Source organism: Gossypium raimondii, chromosome 13 (genome assembly GCF_025698545.1).
Source record: "Gossypium raimondii isolate GPD5lz chromosome 13, ASM2569854v1, whole genome shotgun sequence".
Taxonomy (NCBI): domain Eukaryota; kingdom Viridiplantae; phylum Streptophyta; class Magnoliopsida; order Malvales; family Malvaceae; genus Gossypium; species Gossypium raimondii.
This window is the reverse complement of record NC_068577.1, coordinates 55,948,925-55,970,134: the sequence shown is the minus strand read 5'-3', so window position 1 is coordinate 55,970,134 and position 21,210 is coordinate 55,948,925. Positions and strand designations below refer to the sequence as shown.

At 32.0% G+C, this 21,210-nt stretch overlaps 2 protein-coding genes and 1 pseudogene across 5 annotated transcripts; 1 reads left to right on the top strand and 2 right to left on the bottom strand.

Moving 5' to 3' along the window:
- Positions 1-185: 185 nt before the first annotated feature.
- On the bottom strand, positions 186-1,673 carry LOC105782461 (putative glycerol-3-phosphate transporter 5; annotated as a pseudogene).
- A 1,826-nt stretch (positions 1,674-3,499) lies between these two features.
- On the bottom strand, positions 3,500-11,743 carry LOC105782459 (ubiquitin-like domain-containing protein CIP73). Of its 3 annotated transcripts, none has more exons than XM_012607213.2 (16): positions 11,513-11,743; positions 8,860-9,001; positions 8,549-8,666; positions 8,334-8,411; positions 7,436-7,548; positions 7,269-7,325; positions 6,597-6,749; positions 6,422-6,491; positions 6,186-6,328; positions 5,898-6,062; positions 5,736-5,807; positions 5,525-5,654; positions 5,007-5,432; positions 4,531-4,910; positions 4,362-4,427; positions 3,500-3,806 (listed from the first exon to the last, which is right to left on the bottom strand). In XM_012607213.2, exons 2-16 carry the CDS (start codon positions 8,977-8,979, stop codon positions 3,798-3,800), a joined length of 2,100 nt encoding a protein of 699 aa, XP_012462667.1. In that variant the 5' UTR covers positions 8,980-9,001; positions 11,513-11,743; the 3' UTR covers positions 3,500-3,797. The 3 variants fall into 3 exon arrangements, with proteins under 3 accessions (XP_012462667.1, XP_012462665.1, XP_012462663.1); XM_012607211.2 differs by having other exon boundaries at positions 6,597-6,755; positions 8,860-9,017; positions 11,513-11,742; XM_012607209.2 differs by having other exon boundaries at positions 6,597-6,755; positions 11,513-11,742.
- Positions 11,744-15,462: 3,719 nt separating this feature from the next.
- LOC105784565 (probable ubiquitin-like-specific protease 2A) lies at positions 15,463-17,999 on the top strand. Of its 2 annotated transcripts, none has more exons than XM_012610469.2 (7): positions 15,463-15,670; positions 16,629-16,821; positions 16,918-17,085; positions 17,167-17,298; positions 17,387-17,468; positions 17,546-17,656; positions 17,753-17,999. In XM_012610469.2, the coding sequence occupies exons 1-7, from the start codon at positions 15,607-15,609 to the stop codon at positions 17,831-17,833; spliced, it is 831 nt and encodes a 276-aa protein (XP_012465923.1). In that variant the 5' UTR covers positions 15,463-15,606; the 3' UTR covers positions 17,834-17,999. The 2 variants fall into 2 exon arrangements, with proteins under 2 accessions (XP_012465923.1, XP_012465922.1); XM_012610468.2 differs by having other exon boundaries at positions 16,575-16,821.
- Positions 18,000-21,210: the final 3,211 nt, after the last annotated feature.

Genomic DNA, 21,210 nt, shown 5'->3' with positions numbered 1-21,210 from the left:
CTTATATTTGGGTTTAAGGTTCAGGGTTCAATCTTTCTTAAATAGGACTAAGATGTATACATTGCAGGCTAAACTACTTGATGCATCTAGCTCTAGCATTGGATACCAACAACGTTAGGAAATGATAGTTTTTGTATTAAATAATTTCTTCTACATGAATAAAAGAATTGAAGATTTTGTACATATACACTTTTACACCAACAGTTGATACCTTGAGAAGCTTCATCAATTGCCTCTCACACTGCTGCAACGCCCTTTTCTCTCATTTACCATCCTCTCGACCTTGGTTTTCGCAACATGGATCAAGAACAAACTAGCTAAGAATATAGCAACAAGGAGCACACTGTTCCACCCCCTGGTGGATATATACCCAGCCAAAAGGGGTCCAAGAGCTCTACCAACAGAGCCCGTGCCATCTATGATCGCAGTCACTGTGGCTAATGTACGAGAGTTTCCTTTGATCATGTCTTGGGTACCGAGATTGGCGGCAACGGCTGTTATAATTAGAAAGGACTGTTCACTAGCAACCAGGAGAGGAACATCAACGTGATGTTTCTAACTACAGATGCACTTCCGTAAACCTGGTACAAGACGAGTGCAGGAATCGAAAGTAACCAAAGTAACGAGCACGAGCTTTGATGATATCTGAATAGAAACCAGCCATGACCCAGTGAAGAGTCCTCCGATGTCGGATATTGTGGAGATGATCCCAGCAGTTTTTCGGGACAAATGAATTCCACCAACAGCTACATGTCCAACAAGGATTTGCAATTTAATCAATAAATATATCATTTTAGCTAATTATTCAAGCATCTAAAACATTCTCGGCCATGTAATTACATCAAGTGATAAACAAGTACCTGTCTGCTTTACGTAGAATGGCAACCTAATGTATAAGCCACCGGCTTGGAGAAAAAGAGGCATAAAGCAAATGGTACTACACCTGGTAACCTCCGAGCCTCCAAGAACCTGATGGCAGTCGAAGGACCTGGAACAACCGAAACCTGAGACTCGAGCAGCCTTGCTTCTTCAGATTCTGCATTCATCTCAATCTCTGTTCGAGGAATGACCCAAACCATTAGGATCCACAACTAGGAAGCCAAAACCAAAACCCCAACCACAAGTTCCAGGCACCAAAAAGCACCAACCCCAATCAAAGTCCAACAGAGCCAATAATGTTCCCAACAGATGTATGTATGTGAGGCCAAAACCTCCATAATCAACCCTCTCTTCTCTTTCCCGAACCAATTCCCCGCAATAGCAACCACACAAGGCAAACCTATAGATTGAAAAGCCCCGGAAATAACTTGAACACAGATTAAATAATCTAATCAATGAACATCGAACCAATAGGCTGACCCGAAAAGCATGGTGAAAGGGCCACTACCATCATTCCAAACACTAGGAAAAGCCTTAAATCGATCCTATCACCTACATGTCCTGCAAAATACACCCTTATGGCATAAGATGATAGAAATGCAAGATCAAGTTCGTCGAGCCGGTGGGGTCCTTCCGGTCCATTGAACGAAGCCCATCCAACATCGATCGAGCTTGAATTTGATGGAATTGTGGGTTCCAACATAATTGAATTTGAGCTTGATTGTTGGTGACGCATTTTTATTGGACATTATATTGAAATGAACCATAATTGATAATGTAAGTACGAACATGAAAAAAAGAATCAAATTGAGAATCGGAGTATAATTTAAGGGTCCATTTATAAATAAAACTTTTAAAAAAATTATTTGTACTCCAAGTAGAGATTCTAGAGATAAAATTTGTACATAGTAAATAAATATAGATTTTTTAACAAAATAACAAATAGATTTGATTTTCTCAAATATAAATACTGAAAGATAATATTTACTATCTTCGAATCAACAATCATGCTAAAATTAGAATGGATATTTGTAAAATAAAATTTTGACTCCAAACATTATTTTGTAAATGTAAAATATTATCTAATTATACGATTATTATAAATCTGGTAAAGTATTTATGAAAAACCACCCAATTAAATTGGTGTAATTGATCGTAAGTTTATGTGCTAACATCAGTAATTTAATACATACTTTAGTAATTAAAACTCCGTAATTATATTCCAATTGAAAGAATTGCACGAGTAATTAACAACCATAACTTTTAATTTCTAAATTTATTTTTATAAAAAGGTTTAATGCTGAATTTGACTCTCTAACTATGCCTATTTTCTTATTTTGGTACCTAGAACTTTTTTTTATCCCCGGTTCAGTCCATTTTTTTGTAATGGTGTTAAAAGAAACCTCCAGTTGCCACGTGACGCTAATGAAAATATGCCACAAGTACCTTTTGACCAATCACAATGTGTCATGTGACACTTAGGTTTATTTAAAAGAAAAACATTGACCCACTAGTTGACAAGATGTTGACCAACGTTGACCGGCTTTAACTGTCCACATGGCACTATTAGAACACGCCATGTCACCCTTCTTTTTTTGTTTTTTTAATATTATATAGAGATATTGTTATAAATATAAAATATATAAAAAATTCAAAAAAAATATAAAAATTTAATTTTCTTTCTAAAATATAAATATAAATGTAAAAATAAAAAAATTGTATAAAAATTGAAAATTTTATTAAAATTTTCAAAAAGTATATAACTTTTAAAAATTGCAATTTTTTTCAAAAATACATATTCTAGAAAAATTTCATTAATTTTGTTTTTCAAAACTCTAAATTCTAAAAATTAAAATCAATATAACTATTTTTTCAAAATAGACAAAGTTCATAAAAGAAAATATAAAAAGTTTTGAACTTTTAGAAATTTAGATATATATTTTTGAATTTGTAGAATTTAGAGTTTTGAAAAAAATAAAATTCATAAACAAATTTCAAATTTTATATGATATTTGATTTTTAAAATTTATATTTATATATTTTAGATTTTTTAAACAATTTATTATTATAATATTAAAAAGCAAAAAAGATTATGTGACGTGTTCTAAAAGCACCACGTGGACAATCAATAATCAATCAATGCCGGTCGACAACCGATAGAAGATCAATGTTTTATTTTAAATAAAACTACATACCAAGTGACATAACGTTGAAAGATGACACACAGCACATTCTTATTCCCACTACTCCAATAGTTTTTGTACCATACCAAAATAGGATAAGAAGCATAGTTCAAAGGCCAAATTAAGCATTATTAGACAAACCTATTTATGAAATTATAATGTCTGATAACTACAAGCTGGTGTTAAGTAATTACACTTTCTTATAAAATGGCTAAACACACTTATAATGTTGTGCAAGACAAATTATCCAATTACACAAATTATTACAATTTTTATAATGTTTAAGGAAAGGCCATATTTTGGGGTTTTCACTACAACAGCCAAGAAATTTGCTTCATGGTTACATATGGTGATGTACAATGGTTAAAATCAAGAATCTCCCCATACCAACCAATGCCTGCCTTTTTCACAATTTCTACCTTTAATGACCTTAGATGTGAAACTGAAATAAAGATATACTACTAGAATGAAATTTCGGATGTACAAAAATAAGAGTATGGAATCGGAACTCGAAAGCCATTGATGCTTAAATGAAGCTTTAGAAGGTAAAATCCAATTCAAATTCCCTATGGCAATTATGAAAATGTCACTTCTCATTTGCAGTAAAAGAACCAAAAAAAGGAAGGATATACCACATTCAACATAAAAGTCATGCCGCTGTCCACAAGCACTCAAATTGGCAATCACGAACTCCACAACCATGAGAAAATTCATTAAACTGCACCCTTTGATATGTTACTCAGTCTGCAACAAGAAACCATTTATTGGTGTGTGATCAAGAAGCACTAAACATCTGGTATTGCAATGAAATAGGTTTGGAGACTCATCATTACATTGAACATGCAAGTCCAACTCGACATCCTATGTTTTACACCAAATTGTTTAGTACCATAATTTTAGACTAAGATCACATCTTATGTACACAATTTCAGTACATACTTTGACTACTCAAATGATCAAACTCGACAAATACACTTTAAATATCGAAGTAAATGTGTCACCATGCTGTTTCAAATCAGTAACAGATTGAAACCCCACGTTAACGAAGCCATCTAATGTATTAACATGCAACTACGTATATAAATTCAGGGATGACGATCTCCAATGTTAACAATAAAAAAGTGGACGAATTCATGTTGAAGCAATACACACTATAGAAACAATCAAGAGAACATTGTTCATCAAGTTACTAGAGGGGCTAATCTAAAAGGTTTTGTCAAACATTTAAGTGAGACATAGGAAAGAGTTAACATGGAATATGATAAAAGGCAAAAGAAGAAATAGATTCAGAACCAGTACCTTCTGACGTTTTGAGTTCAATGGGTTTGGTTCAGAGTCGCTAGGTCTAGTCCTAGAGTTCTCAACCTGCAAACAAAGCAGTGTTTAGCATCGTTATCCATTGATCTTTAACATTAAAATTTATCCCAATTACTACACTTTCCCTTCATCTATATTTGATCCCAATTACCTGGGAAGAAGTATTTCCTCCTGTAGTAGGCACAGGACTTTGTTGTGATCCTGCATGCTGAGATATGTATGGCATGATCTGATGAAGCAAATTAGATAAAAACAACCCTTCATCAGTAATACTTGGCTCAGCTGCTGGACCACTTCTGGATGTTCCTGCTTGCACCGGTACAGAACCAGCAGCTGTTCCTTGTAAACTGGATTCTTCTACACGGAATTCACCACTTGGGAAAAATGCCCTTAGAAACTGAAGAATGCTACTGGGGATTTGCCTCTCGGAGTCTTGGTTGTTTTGAGTCCTTCCAACTGATGAATCGCTGATATCGACACTGCGTGTATTTGATCGCTCCTGTTGTCTTGAATTAGCATTTGGTAATGAACCTACAACAAGAAGAAGCATTTAATAGTCAGCTCCATTCAATAATCAGTCACCCTCCAGTATCTTTAGTATGTTTAAGTGCAGGATTCACATATTACCATCTCTTGTAGACTCGTCCAAACTTTGGTGTTGCGCTGCAGATTCAGGAACAGGGGGTTGCTCAGATTGACCACCAGTGGACAGATGTTCAGCAGATGGTTGAGATCCTCGTTCACCATTCAAATGTCCAGGAGTGATGTGCTGGAACCTTCCAACCAATGGGTAATAAAATCCCATGGTATTACCGGAAGAATCTGAAGGTACATGACCCAAAGGAGCAGGTACAGCTGCAACCATAGTCCTAATAGGCACTACCCTAACTCCTGATTCTCCAGCAAAAGATGGAGCATCTGAAACCCTTGAAGTTGTTTGAGTGCTATGGTTCTCATTACCAGAACCCACCGACGGGTTCCTTTGGTCTGATTGTTGTGTGGTGGTATCATTTTGTTCATGTCGAATTATATTGGGTGTTGCTGTCGTTGAACCTTTAGAGTAAATACACTTCAGTCTTTGGCCAAGAAAGTACTATATATATATTAAAAAACATAAATACCAAAAATAGCCAGGTATACCATACCTCTTCGTATTTGTATACCAATACGTCTAGGATAAAGTGCTGCCCCAAGTCCATTAACCAAACCAGATCCAGGCTGTACAGTTCCCATGGGAATGGTGCCTAAGCTAGTTCCTGGTTGAAAAGGCAGAGCCTAAACAGATACCGATAATCAGCTTAAATTAAAATAATTTACATCGAATAAGAATGTTTGGCTAAGCTGTTGAAACATTGCCTGAACCATGAGAGGGTTTGGACCAGAAGGGGATATGAAAACTGCAGGTCCAGCATTAACAACAGCTTCAGACTGCAAAAAGAAAAAAGTTACAGCAACAATAGAGCACAAATGGTGTCAAAAAGAGTTAAATGTTGTGAATTTAGAATGAAATTATCTTACAGGTGTTTGACCTAAGCGTAGCGTCATGGTTGTACGACCAAGCTCAAGTAAAAGTGAGCCTAGGTTATGTAGCAGAACTCCAATTCTCCATGCATTCGACTGAGCGATCATTCGTGCTGAGGTGTCGGTCACATTCATTTGATCCTCTAGTTGCCTTGCAAGTTGCTGACAATAGGCAAAACAAAACAAAAAAAAGAGAACTCAAGGCGATGACTGTAATAGTCCCTTCCAGGCTGACTGTTTACACAGGTAAATTTTAGGAAAGACAGTGAAAAAAGGTGGACAGACTTGTAGACATTCTCCAGCTTGATCAATGAGCATTTGCCTGGTAGATTGTAACACTTCAGCCAAAGATGCAGGTGTTGGAAGACCTTCCCGTATAGTTCCTGAATTTGATGCAGGAATAGAATCTCTATCTCCACTCCTTCTCGCTGGCGGTCAAATGCAATGCAATCATCAATGAACCAGTATTCTTTCAAGCAACAGACAGATAATATAATTACATTTTTTCAAGGAAAACTAACCAATGCCATCAAATTCATGCTTCATATGGCTAAGATATTGAGACAAAGTAGCCAAAGAATCAGGAATTACCTACAAAAATAGGTTTGCCATAAAATACATTTCATATAACAAATCCACTAGGCACATACAAAGAAACAAATAAATTGTTACGAATGTAAGGAATTCCAAACTGACAGGAGGTTGCATAGGCCCCAAGGAAACTGCTGCTGGAAGGCCAAAAGCAGTGTGTTCTCTATCGGATTGATTCCTCATGCTAGTTTGTTCAGTTTGACCCAGTGATGATTCTGGTATGCCACTACCAGATGTTCTTTCATGCCTTTGTGAACCCTGTTCCTATGGTATCCAAAAACCCCGAAGAAGTAAGTTCATATCAATTTAGGCACACATAAAGATGAACACTTGTCAACATTCATCCTGTTAAGCCATGGCCCTAAAAGGACCTTTGAAAACAAAAGCACAACAAACGAAGAACCAGACAAAACTCGCACAAGATGGGACAATGACTCACACATCGCAATGGTACATGGTGGGACACGAACTTGGGTACTCAAGGACCCAGGGCCTCTGCCTTAACCAACAAGCAAAGGCCTCATTGGTTAGTGGATCACTTTTTCGAGTTGTTTATTTCATGCTAATGCAGCTGAAGACATTTTAATCGGTAGAATTTCAAAGTTGTTCCCTACACTTTTGGGATTAGTTTCTTTAGTTTCCTTGCTTGAAGTAAAAGATTAGGAAGGTTTTCCTAGAACCTCTCTTGTTTCATGTTTTCTTTTATTTCAGGATTTGATTTGATTGTACCTCAATTTGACGGGTTTAATTAGTTTCTCTTGTTTTATTAAGACTTACCCAGACATCGCTTGCCATATTTGCAAATCCGAACATGCCCAGAACAGCAGAGACAATCTGCTTAGAAGGAAAGAACAAAATTAAAACTAAAAACTCATTGTAAAGCCATATATACTTTCCCTCTACACAAGAAATGTTCTTCATTTCACATCCAGTTAAAAGCTTACCCGACCAATTTCAGGAGGAACTCCATCTCCTTGTTCAGGCATATTAGAAGTTTCTATCACAAAATTTGGGACATGATTACCATGATTGCGGCTTGTACCTGATCCCGGATCATCTGCAGCAAATAGTGCTAAATGTTACCAACTAAATCTTAACTAGCTTTTTCCTCCCATTTTAGTGACATAAGCAATGCACAATAAATTAATATTAAAAACATATATTAACAAAAGGTGTACATATTACGAACCGATCACAGTTTATACTGGAGAAAAGGAGAGAGGCATACAAGACAAATGCTAATGAAAGAAATTCTTTGTTGAACACATTCTTGTTGCAAATGTAATGACGCATTCTCCCACTATATTTGATTTACAAATGGACTTTATGGTTAATATTATTGAAAAAAATCTTATTCCAATGGCCAAAAGCTGTTAATTGTCGAATATAGTATTGCAAAATTTTCATTATTTAATGCTCTACCATGTATATATATAAGAACAAAAAGTGTGGCGTAGAATTCTTTGTTTTTAAGTGAAAACAAGAGGTTGATATAGCATCTCCGTGCCTTCAGGTTTCAAAAAGCAGCAAAGAAAATGATAATATTATTATGATTCTACTTGTTTGATATTTGTCATAACTTTCAATATTATCATTCGTAAGTATCAGTACCCTTAGAGAAGCAATATTTGGAGTGATGGTAAGGCATTGCCTTTTGGCTGAATACTTCATACATGTCGATAAAAATAGCTAGCAAAGGGCGAAAGGCCTTTGCTTTAAATAAAACTGGATAAAGTTCATGCTTTTTTTGGGGGGGGGTTAAAAGCCATGAGCTCATGCAATGTTTGAACCAAAAAGGAACAAATTAAAAATGACAATACTAGATCCTCAAGTTAGCAAAACCTGAATGATTAAGTGAGCCGTCAGATGGTGGAACTGGCTGCCTGACCACCATGTGCAAGGTGTGACCATCCTCGACATCTACCTCCAATTAAGAAACTCAGCTCAAATTCTAAATGTGAATAGATAATGATAGAATGGAACAACTTCTTACCTAACAAAATCAATAAAATCTAATAGTTCACAAATAAATACAAATATTAAGAAAAAAAGGATACGGTACGCAGAAAGCAGTTGGTCATCTTTTAGAACTTTTCCCCGACAGATTAATCGCTGTTGCTCTGATAACACACCAGTTACAGAAGCAATCTGTTCTTTTAGTGCAGGCACTGGCATCTGTTAGAAATTCAGAGAAAAGAAACAACAGTGAAGCAAGAATATTAGACAATTCGTCACACGACATCAAGAACAAATACAGTGGTATAAGCATTAACCAAATGTAAATGCTGAACTGAGCCATGGCACAAATAATACAAACACCCGATCAGAACTTGAGTTGGATAATAACAACAGAGTGACAGTAATTTACCTGTTTATCCACTCTCATAGTATAAGTCTCGGCCAATGTTTTTATTTTTATTTCTATTGTAGTCTCGGAACCTTCAGTTTCGGTATGTATTGGAATTTTATCATCACCAGTCCCGCCCATTTTCCTCTATCCTGACAGACACCTGTAATACAAAAACACTATGAAACTTTTTATAATAGGCAAAAGTAATTATTCTATTTTTGTAAGACTAAGTTTCATCATTACTATGCAAGTATTCACTAGAAATAACATAAACAAAACAGATAGCCAATCCTGCTTCACTAAACGAAAGCACCAAACTTTTGAATTCTCTTCGCCATTAGAAAAAAAAAAGCATAATTAAGGAATCATCAAAACCGAAGAATGTAGCCATCAACGAAAATTTCCATCTCTTTTTTATTTCTTCTACATCCCCTCCTCACCTCCAAAGGACAAAGGGTTTTCAGTGCACGAACGTTAAGGTTTGTTAGGATTGTAATAAAGGAAGGAGCATAGGGGAACGGTATCCGCTCCCTCGTTAGAGAGACATTTTAATGGAACATAATGGATTCTTCAATAACAGTTCCATTTTGTACAAACAAATTAGCAATCTAATATAAACACTATTAAGAACATGTAAGCAATCTTTTTATTTTCTACTCATTAGCCAAACTAACAGCTCTTACACATGAAATGTACAAACAAGAGGGCTACTGTTATGAAAATTTTGATGTTATTTGTCATGGAATGCAAACTTAGATACAATGCAATCTGCCCAGGTGCATAAAAAAGGCAATATAATTAATTTTATAATCCGTTTTGTTCCCATTACCATAAAGAGCAAGCAATAACTTAAAGAGATGAATAATGCATCATTCGAAAATGAGAAAACATCTAAAGCTCAATATTGCCCTAGGCACAAGGCACGCTATAGGCAAAATGAGCACTCACCTGAGTGAAGGCGCAATATGTATATGTTTTTCATATGCATCTGTGTAAATATATGAAATAAGGTTTTATATATGCTTATAGCAATAAACTCTAAAAGATTGAACCAGTTTATCTACTAAGCAATCAAAATTTTATTTCTTTTTTATTGGCCAATACACATTATTTCCTCATAATCTCATGTCTGTTGTCGCACACTTAACGTAGAGAAGTATATTATCCTCTTACTAGTAAAGGTACAACTAATGGAAGAGGTCTAAAAAAATAAATATAACTTTAATAATGAGAGCTTTTCTTGTGCCTATCACCTTAAAAAAACCACCAATTAAAATATAAAAGAAATTGCGAGAGAGAATCTGCAAATGTTTCTAAAGAGCAGTCTTAATCAGATCATACCAAAGGAACTTAAGTGGACCAAGAACCGAAGATTAATCAAGTTGACGGCTAGAATGAGGAAAGGTTATATTTAATAAGACAGGAAACTCTGCATAATACATACCGGTCTACCATAAATATGTTAAAAATAAAGCATCCCAAAGAAACTGAAAACTAAACCACCTATAAGAAGGAAAACATGAAACTTCATAGCCGTTGTCGTTAGTGCTAAAACCAGAAACAAACAAACTTATTACAAAAATACTGACCAAGTGGAATGCTTGGGTATAGTTGCCAATATCCGATACAATCAGTTCCGGCTCTAATCTCTCTCACCTCTTTACAAGTGTCTAAGATTCAGTATCTTGAGATCGATTTGACGTCATTTCAATCATTAATAAAGCAGTTCACATTCACAATAGCATACAAACATGAAAAGAATTTTGAACTCCTTACAGAAAACAACCATGAACAGTTAGAAATACTCTCTGTCTCGCCAAACACTAACAAACACGTTCACATCCCACTATAATGTTCCTATCCTAAAAATTTAAAAGCACATCCGACAGTAATTATAAACACCTTGAAAGTAATAAGTTCAAACAAGATTTATAAACACACACATAGACACACGTCCAAGCTATTTGTAGCTCATATAACCAAAATCCATTTGCAGATAAAAGAACTAAAGCCCCCCTTTTAACCTGAAAGAGCATTGATACAAAACATAGACCAATGCATTGTTAAAAGCTATGCTGGCTCAGGTTCTTCATTCTTCTTTAAGTACCTATATCTAACACTCGTATCCAACACATGGATATGAAGACATCACCTCCAACAATCTTCCAAATATATTAAAAGGCTTTGAAAAATCTAACCATAGCCATGTCTAATACATACACTCACACTGAGTTTGAGTAACATAGATTAAAAGTCTTGTGTTCTCACAACCAGATGGCAACAAAAATTAATTCATCTTAATAAGAGAAAGGTGACTAAAACCTTGAATAACAGAGTTTATCCCATCAAAGAGCCAGTTCCAAAATATTATCCCTAAGCTTACATACATGCAACCAAAAAGTTAAATCAAACCACATCAAATTTCCCATTTCCTCATTATCCCAATTTGATCATTCCATAGTCAAGCTTAGGGTTTTATAAAATTCCAAAAGCTAAAACAAAAGGACACGACCTTGTTCGATTCTAACCCTCCAAACCAGACTAAAAACCAAAACTTGAAACAACCCAGATTAGAGACCGTAAACAAAAACCAAAACAATGGATCAAAAAGGATTTTTGATCAAACATGGACCAAGTAACATAATTTGAAGTTACCAAAGGTGAATTATACCTTACAAGGACTGAGGAAGGAGAGAGAGCGTTTTAGGCTCTCGAATGAAAGAGAGAGGCAAAAGAAAACTGAAGGAAGAGAGATACAGTAAAAGCCAAACTGAATAGCGAGAGAGAGAGAGAGATACTGTTATTTTCCTTATTTTTCAAGGTTCTTTTGTGCATTTGTCAAGTTGATGTGTAGTGTTATCTGTCTCTCCTCCTTGTCATTGCCCAGTGGCAAATAAGAAATCTCCACTACCCACTGTTCTATATCAGTTTTTTATACCCAACAATTATGGTAGATACATACATATGTAATATATTTATATTCTCTCTGTAATCTATATAAAAGCATTGTTTAGAAAAACTGAAGAATATGTTTTATTTTCTATTATATTACTAAAATTACATCTAAAAATTAAAAAAGTTAAAAGTTATATAAAAATTACGAAATTTAAAAATTTTTATAATTTAACAGAAGTTGTCAAGGGCAAAGCTAGAAAAGTTGTAGGGGACGTAAATTGTAATTTGTACATAGTAAAAAATAATTTTAAAATATTAAATCAAAATTTTATCATTTATAGGGGTTAAAGTGTAATTTTAACTTTATTAATTTTAAATTTTAAAAATTTTAAATGGCCAAAATGTAAATTTTTTCATTTTAGAGGGGGACAGGTAGATTTGCCCTTGAAAGTTGTAATAAATACATATTTATAAATTATTAATTAAAAATGTTATTCTAATTTTATAATAGAGTTATTACTTAAATCAAACTTTAAGCATCAAATATAATAATTTTTTATAATTATGAAATTATAATTATTAATTAAAACTATTTTTCATCGTATTATTAAAATTAAATTTAAAAATAAAAGGTTGAAGTAAAATAGAAGTTATTATAATTATACATTTAAAAAGATTTATAATTTGATAGAAATTGTGATAATTATAAATTTAAAAATAATTACAATTTAATAGAGTTATTGCTTTAATGAAACTCTAAGCATAAAATATAGTAAAAATTGTGGTAATTATAATTTAAATTATAAATTTTAATTAAATTTTTATGTGAAAAGACGTTGTACTAATTTTATTGATGTAAAACAGAGTTATTACTTGAATAAAATTTTAAGGATGTCAATTATCACTTAATTAATATAAGCATTAATTATGTTAATTAATTATTATTTTGAAAAATATTACTTTGTGTTAATTATATAAAGTAAAATTACGGATTGAAAATTTTCTATTGTAATATTTGAATTGATGAGATAATTTATTTTAATTATTTTAATAATTCAAATAATAATTTCACGATGATTACTGTAACTAAAAATACAATATTTATAAATTTAGTTAAATATTAAACACATAAAATCGCGTGCAATACATATGACATTAGAACCTAATTTACTTAAAAGTGACACAAAAATTAAATTTGGGATTTTATATAAAAGATAAAACATATCCTTGAATTAATATTTATTGCTTTGTTAAAATAATGATTTATAACTAACTTGAGACTCGATTATTGATGACACCGATTTAGTAATTTTTTATATAATATATAGTTTAGATATTAAATTATCATGCACTCACTCTAATCGATGATATAAAAATTTTATGTAAAAATAAATGAGATTTTTGTTAAAATTATAAAATTGAAATTTTGGGAATCATTATGTAACTATATTTTAGAATTATTCCAAGTTTAAATTTATTAGAATGCATGAAAATATTAAAAAAACAAAATATATATTTATAGTAATATTTATTATTTTATAAAAAATTAATTATTTTTCCACTGAATTAATACAATTTACTCATTATTATGATAATAATAAAATTCAAATAAACTTTAAAGTAAGTTTTAAAATAAAATGGGATTATATACTTGCATTTTTCTCTCGTTACACATATCGTTTTAAGAGCGTGATCTGCCATGCGCTTTAATCTCCATCACTCTATTTTAATTATTAAAGTTGTGATAGTTCAACAACAATAAATTTATCTAGAATAAATAATTATTGTGTAACATTCTTTGACAATTTGAGACCAATGTTCATTGTGGAAAATGTTGTTGAAAGCTTGTTCGAAACCACTCAACTTGATGATATAAACTGTCCATTAAAAAAGACAAACTATCATATACTGATGGTTCAAAAATCGTCACTAGAACAAAATTTTTGTCATGAGTCTAAAAACCCTATACTAACGAACAAAGTGACTATTTCGATAGAAAAATAATGGTTGGTAAATGTGATCTCCATAGCCTTTTATCAACGGAAAACAAGACCGTTGAAATAGTTCCAAAGGCTTATACCAACTTACTGAGTGTCGCTAAAGTAGTACCTGTGGGCAGTATCATTTGTAGGATTTGATTTGCTGACAGTCATATGCGTCAGTATAGGTATACTATTTGCAAAATTTAAATTTAATTATAAAATAAATAATATAAATTTACTTTTTTAAATATTTTATTAGATTTTAAATAGTGAAATAAGTTGACGAGTTGGGCCAAGCCCACTCGAAAATGAGCCTGAACTTAAATTATTTTTTTGGAATCGAATCGTTTTAATGATGAGCATGATAGTATTTATAAAATTTGTTGATAATTCTATTTCTTTAATAGAATAAGTGATTAAAAATAAAAGAAATGCTTTGAATTTAAAATTAAAATTTCTAAAAGAAAAATCATAAATAAAAGATTTAAGAAATCAATACAAACATCGATTTTGATTCGCAAGCTTGACCATCAATGTAAAGTTAACTTCAATAATTTTTAATAAATTAATTTTAGTTATCCACATCGCATTTAGAAATATAAAAGAAACAAAAATAACTCATAAAAATATAATTTAATGTTTACATAAAAATATTTTAATAATTTCATAATTGAATTGATGTCGATTGACTCATGATATCAACTTAATAAAACATATAAAATAAGTATATATATTTTATTTATAAGGTAACATATTATTTTAAAAATCAACAATTAAGTTGACTAGGTATTAATTCGATTGGCATCGACATCATTGCTAGTGCAGTAAGACGTGAGTTTACCTCCTATTTAAGGGTTACGGGTTCTAAACATTATATAAAAAAACAACAATTAAACCACCAATAATTTTTTTATTTAAACACAAATATCTTTATTTAAAACTAATCATATTGGCCGATTGTGTCTTAATTCGACCGGTATGGGTATTGTTGCTAATGCAGGAAGATATGGTTTCGAGTCTGTTGAAGCGCATTATCCTCCTATTTATGGGTTGGGAAAGGGCTATACCTTGTTCTAGATATATGTAAAAAAAGAGAGCAGATATAATATGAATTTGTAATGAAATTGTTAAAAAAAAATTGGGGCAATGTGATATTTCAGTAAGTCACAAGTAGGCCTGTTCATGGGTCGATTACTTGCCTAGGCCCGAAGGTCCCTTGAAATTTGGGAGGGTTTTGGTAAAAATATTAGGCCTAAAAAATGGGCATGGGCAAAGATATTAAGTCCGTTTAAAATATGAGTCGGGCTCGGGCTTGATCCGACCCATTTTTAAGTTTATAATAATATTATGTAATTTAGAACACATTAAAAAATTAAACATATTCTAAATATATAATACTAATCTAATATTAATATTAAAATAATGTTAAGATGAATATATAAAAAATTTAAAAAATAATAAGGGCCTAAAATAGGTTTGGGTTAATCTTTTGCAAATATGGACAGATTTTGGCAAAATTTTAAATTCATATTTCGAGTTAAGCCGAACTTGGACAAATGTAAAGTATGTTAATATCATGCTTAGACCCAACCCGAACCCGGTCCATGAGAACCTCTAGTCACGAGTAAGTATAAAATTCTAACTCAGTCAAATGCTCAGTAAAAGTCAACTTCACTATTTCGTAATTAGCAATAAATTCAAAATAATACAAACTTAATATTACAATATATACAAATTCCCAAAATTTGCGGTCTCTATCACTGTCTTCTGCTACTGTGTTCTAGTCTGCTCAATTCCGTCTCTTTCAGACTATGCATATCCTTCCGTTTTGTTTTTTCAGAAGATTTTAATTTTTTTCCCCAGTTGTGTTTGATAGAAAAATCAGTTAATGGGAAAGAAAAACCAGGTTGATGATTCTATAATACCAATCGACATTGCCCCTTCAGATCCTGGTATTCAAATCTTTGCTTCTTTTTTCCCACTTTTTGTTTCCTTTTGTTTATCGGTTTATCAATTAGAGATCTGTTTAATTGGAGTATTTTCTTTTGAATTTTAAAAAATGAACAATGCATGTGGTTATGAAACTAAATATAAAGATTGTAAAAATTTTGCACTAAATATGCAATTTTTAGATGAAAATATGATTATATTAATTTAATTACATTGCAATTCTGCATTTTCCCTTTTCATTTGTAGCAAATATTCAAATATATCCTTCTAGTTAGTTTTTAGTTTTTGTTAATTAGTTGCATATAAATTGCTTAACTGCTGGTTTTTTGTTTTGTTTTGTTAATTCATTGCGTACAAATTGTTTAATCGTAAGGTTTAACAATGTTATCTAATTGGATTAAGTTTTATGTTTTCATGAAGTACAAAGACCAAATTCTAGCAAATTAAACCTTTTATATATATAAATATTAAAATTCATAATTAGACCTTATGTATATTGCTGAATCTGTTATTTTGCTTTTTCTTTTTAATTTCTAAAGTTGAATTAGGATAAAACTGGATTATTTAAAGAATTAATGACTAAAATATAGTAGGAATGTTTTCTTTAGAACAAAATTTATGATATGAGTATCATATAAAACAATTTTATTAAAATTGGTTTTGCATTTTACTGAGATGTTAATTTTACTCTATGGTTTATATATTAGTATGATCTTAAGAAATGCAAGAAAGAGAATGAAGTAATTTGATTTCTTCAGCTCTTACTTCCATGGCAATGTAGAAGATCAAATTACCCTTTGCCACATTTCACTATTTTTTTTATTTAAAATTTTTAGTATGAATTCATAAAAGGCTAAGCTAACTGATAAATAGAAATTTGATCCTAAGTTCACTATGTTCTGGCAGACTATAATCGGTATCCGGTTTCAAAACACCGTTCATGTTGGATTCATGTTGTAGGGTATCTGAGGGCCTCCAGGAAGAAGATAACAAAACAGGAAGCTCAAAGGCTAAGAAGCCTTAAATTAACTGCTCCATGTTTTTTAGATAATATTCCATGTCGTGCACGATCAAAGCGACGAGTTACAAGAAAGAAATCAACACCTAAACTAAAAAACAAGCTAGACTCTGGATCATTTGAGTGTTACTTGGAGTAAGCTATATTGTATTCTAGTAATTTTCAGTGTTGTTGTTCTGGTGTGTGTGTGTGTGCGTGTGTTTTCCTGAATGGGTTTTGGGAGATTTTCAGGACCCTGTGGAGCAGGTTGCCAGCAGATAAGCGGGATTTGTTTACGCGCTTAGATTGTCAATGGTTTGCATGGTATAGGAAAGCATCTTATAGAGAAAAGGTTCTATCTTGGGTTAAGAGGAAAGAGATATTTTCAACGAAATATGTTCTCGTTCCGATAGTTTGCTGGTTAGTATTGTCAAATATCACGGTGGTGTTCAATTTTTCAGTAAATTTGATTTCATCATTTGAAAACCGTATTTTCTTTAGGGGTCATTGGAGCCTCTTAATCTTCTGTCATTTCGGTGAAAGTTTGCAATCAAAAACCAGAACACCTTGTATGTTGCTGTTGGATTCATTACAGATGTCCGACGCGTTGCGTCTCGAAGCAGATATACGAAGGTATATTTACTCATTTGCATAACTTGCATTACTAGTAGAGTAAAAGAGGCACGGTCTCTAATGCTCAATACATATTTCTCACTAGCAGGTTCATGTTTGACATTTATAAAGCCGAAGGCAGGCCCGAGAATAAGCAGATGATTTATCAAGTTCCTCTTTTGGTCCCTAAGGTGATTATAGTACACTTTGCTCATGTTCTTGATCATCCTTTCTTTTTTAATCAATTTGACCCTTGATATCTTTTCAGGTGCCACAACAAAGGAATGGCAAAGAATGTGGGAATTTTGTTCTCTATTTCATAAATTTGTTCGTCAAAAGTGCCCCGGAGAACTTCAACATCGATAACTACCCTTACTTTGTACGTTTCTCCTTCCATTTTAAAAAGGTATATTTATTGAATTTGGGATTATAAATATGATGATGAGGTACTAGTTGTGTCTATTTTACATTGCAGATGAAAAATGACTGGTTCAATGCTGAAGCAGTGGAACGCTTTTGCGAGAGGCTACATGCTTTGGCATGTAATTTTCATTAGTTTAGTATTACTATATTGATCTAACGTTTTTATATGAACACTTTTGTAGATCAATGCTGAAGCTGGTTGGTTCCGTTTATTATATATATTTTTTAAATTTTTATAATTTTTTGTAACTTTTTTATAATTTAAGACTTTTCAAGTGTTTTTTCCTGGTTGATGATGACATTGTGACCCTAGTGTATGTCATGTGATAATTTATGATTGGTTGGATACTCCAATCGATTTTTTTAACGTCTAAAGGACTGAACCGGGAAGGTCTTGTAGCGTTAGGGGCTGAACTAGGAATGCCTGATAACAATAGGCTCTGATCTAATATACAAGAACTAATTTGTCATCTTTAATTAGAAGGGGCAAAATGGAATTTGACACTTAGTAAGGGGTTTTTATGATACTTTGACCTAGGAAAGTAGGGAAGTAGTGTGAAAAGTAGTATGAAATTTGACTGGGTGTGCAAGTATTTAATCTTAAATGCTATCACATGGGATAAAATTTATAATGAATTGAAGATGGAATGGGATGTGAAATACGTGAAATGAAGGGGTTTAGAAGACTATAAAAAGATGTATTTATAATTATATGAGCTGTGAAAGATGGAGGCAAGATAATTTTATTAAAAATCTCTCAAAGTTTTATTTTTGTAATAATTTAATCCCTCCCACTGTTATTATTTGTAAAATTGAATCTTACAACATGTTTTTTATTGGGTTAAATCACATTTTGAACCCAAATTTGGTAACTTTACTTACATTGAGGCTTAAATTTTTTATTATCTACTTCAGGCCCTGAACTTGGCAATAGTTCACACATTAGGGCCTAATTTTTTTCTCCAAAAATTATTAAATTAAAATTTTTGTTAAATAATGTTCAGATAATGTTTTATAATTCTTAAAATATTGAATATATAGTTTTGCATTTTAATTAGGGACAAAACTTAAAATTATGCATGGACTTTGTTTCAATGAACAATTATATATGAAATTTGATTTATTGTAATTATACACATGAAGCTTTTATTGTGGTTTAAATGTATATGCGAAACTTTAGTTTTGGTTCAATCATACACATTTAAAGAAATAAATACATTAATTTTTCATATCTATTGAATAAATATAAATTATTTATGTATGCAATATATAAATATAAAATTATGTTATATCAATAATTCTATTAATAATTTGTGAAAATTAGATCAAATTAAAATTTCATGTAAAAATTACACATTAAACCAAAGTTAATGTATAATTTAAGATTTATTCATTTTAATTGTTGTTTCACTTATTAGTTTTAACACTTTTCTTTTAATAATCAATTTGTATTTTTTTTCTCACTTCATTCATGAAAATTATAAAAAAGAAAAATATTTAATACATTTTAGCTGATATACAAAATTGATCTGTTAATCACATGAGTAAAAACTTATGATAAATTAAGGAGCTCTCACCAATAATGCAATCAAGAAATCAACCATTCTCAATAACATTCATTTCCAATGGAGTATACGTCCTATTGGTGTAGTACCAATTATTAAGGTTAAAACATTAAAATAATATTTAAACTATTTACTTTTTTTTAAATGTTTTTTCTTTTATTTTTTATTTGTAATTAAAATTTTTTTAGGGGAAATATTAAATTTATGTTATAATTTAAGAACTTGTTTAAACATAACAAAAGTATATAGAATTTTTTGAATAAACTAATGAACAAGTTGGTGTGTAATTGAGGTGACTGTGTTTTTCACGGCCTGCGTTTGGTTACTTTCCCACAAAGAAAAATTGCAGGAAAGTAATAAGAAACTTGACTGTAATTTTCCACAAAGAAGGATTTGCAGGAAAGTACTAAGAAAGGTTAAGTAAATGTAATTCTACAAACACTAAAGCGTGGAACATGAAAATGGTAAAGAATAAACAAAAACTTATTCATTGAAAGTCCATTAATTTAAAGACTTTAAAGAATGAACAGTGGGCCTATTCAATGAATTTCCAGGAAACATACTCATTTAGATTTACTATTATATAAACCCCAAAGGTGTAGTGCTGCTGCATGCCCATATCTGAGACTTAGTGAGCATTGATTTAAGAGAGATGGAGTACTGGAAATTGGTGTGGGTGTTTGTGCTCGCTTTCTTATTTGGAGGGTATCAAAGTGAAGGGTGCTGGGAGATTGAGAAAGCTGCTCTCCTCCAACTCAAACCTTTCTTTCCTCATATTAATGATGAAGGGATTTCTTGGGGGAAGGGAAATTGTTGCCGATGGAATGGGGTTGAGTGCAGCACTTCCACTGGACGAGTCACCCGACTGTTCCTTGAGTATCGTTCTGTTGAAGTCTACAACAATATCAGTCAGGGTTGGTATCTCAACACCTCTTTGTTTCTTCCCTTCCACGAATTGAAGAGTCTTGATTTGGGAAACAGCTACATTGCTGGTTTCATTGACAATCAAGGTTCATTCATGAACAAGTTGGAGATTTTGGATTTAAGCAACAACACATTATTAGGAAACAACATCCTACCATATCTTGCCGAGTTTACATCTCTAAAAACTTTGCTTCTGGATAATTGTGGATTACAAGGAAGCATTGATATATCAGGTAAGGTTACTGGTAAAGTCTTCTGCTTATATTGAGAAAGCTTATTCTTTAATAACTAGATGATATATAATATTGTGTTTTAACAGAACTCAATAGTTTGAAGAATTTAAAGGAGTTGCATCTAAGAGACAATCAAATCGAGAGCCTCGGATCTTTATTCCAGAGAGTAAGTCAACATAATTATCTTTAACATATACAACAGTTGAGTAGTTAAACGAAAATACTGCTTATCAATTGCAGAAAAGACAATTGAGGTTGGCCAAACTTGAAGTGCTGGATTTAAGTTTTAATCATCTCCACAACAGCATATTTTCATCTCTCGCTGCTCTCCCACATCTGAAATCTTTGAATTTAGAAAGTAACCTTTTGATACAATCCACCTATATTCAAGGTAAGCATGCTTTAAGATGTAGAGAAAGGAGATTGTATGAAGTTGTGAACTTCCTCCTCAGTTTTAGCATTTTTAGTTGGATTAAAATTTTTTCAGGAAAAAAAAGCTGAAAATGAGAGGAAGGATGACGTAGAATCACAATTTCATACAATCTCTTCTCTTAATTGTTTGTCATTACAAATTTTAATTGTTTGTAATTTTCTATGCAGATTTAAATGTTTTGAGTAATTTAGAGAAACTGACCATAAGCTATGGCAGAATGGATGACTCTATTCCATCTCAAGGTAATTTAACCTGTTTTTTTATTTATTGGAAAAATCTATAATATATGAAAAAGAAACATTTTATATGGTGCTTCTATAGGTAAAGAAAGGGAACTAAAGTTGATTAATCTAGA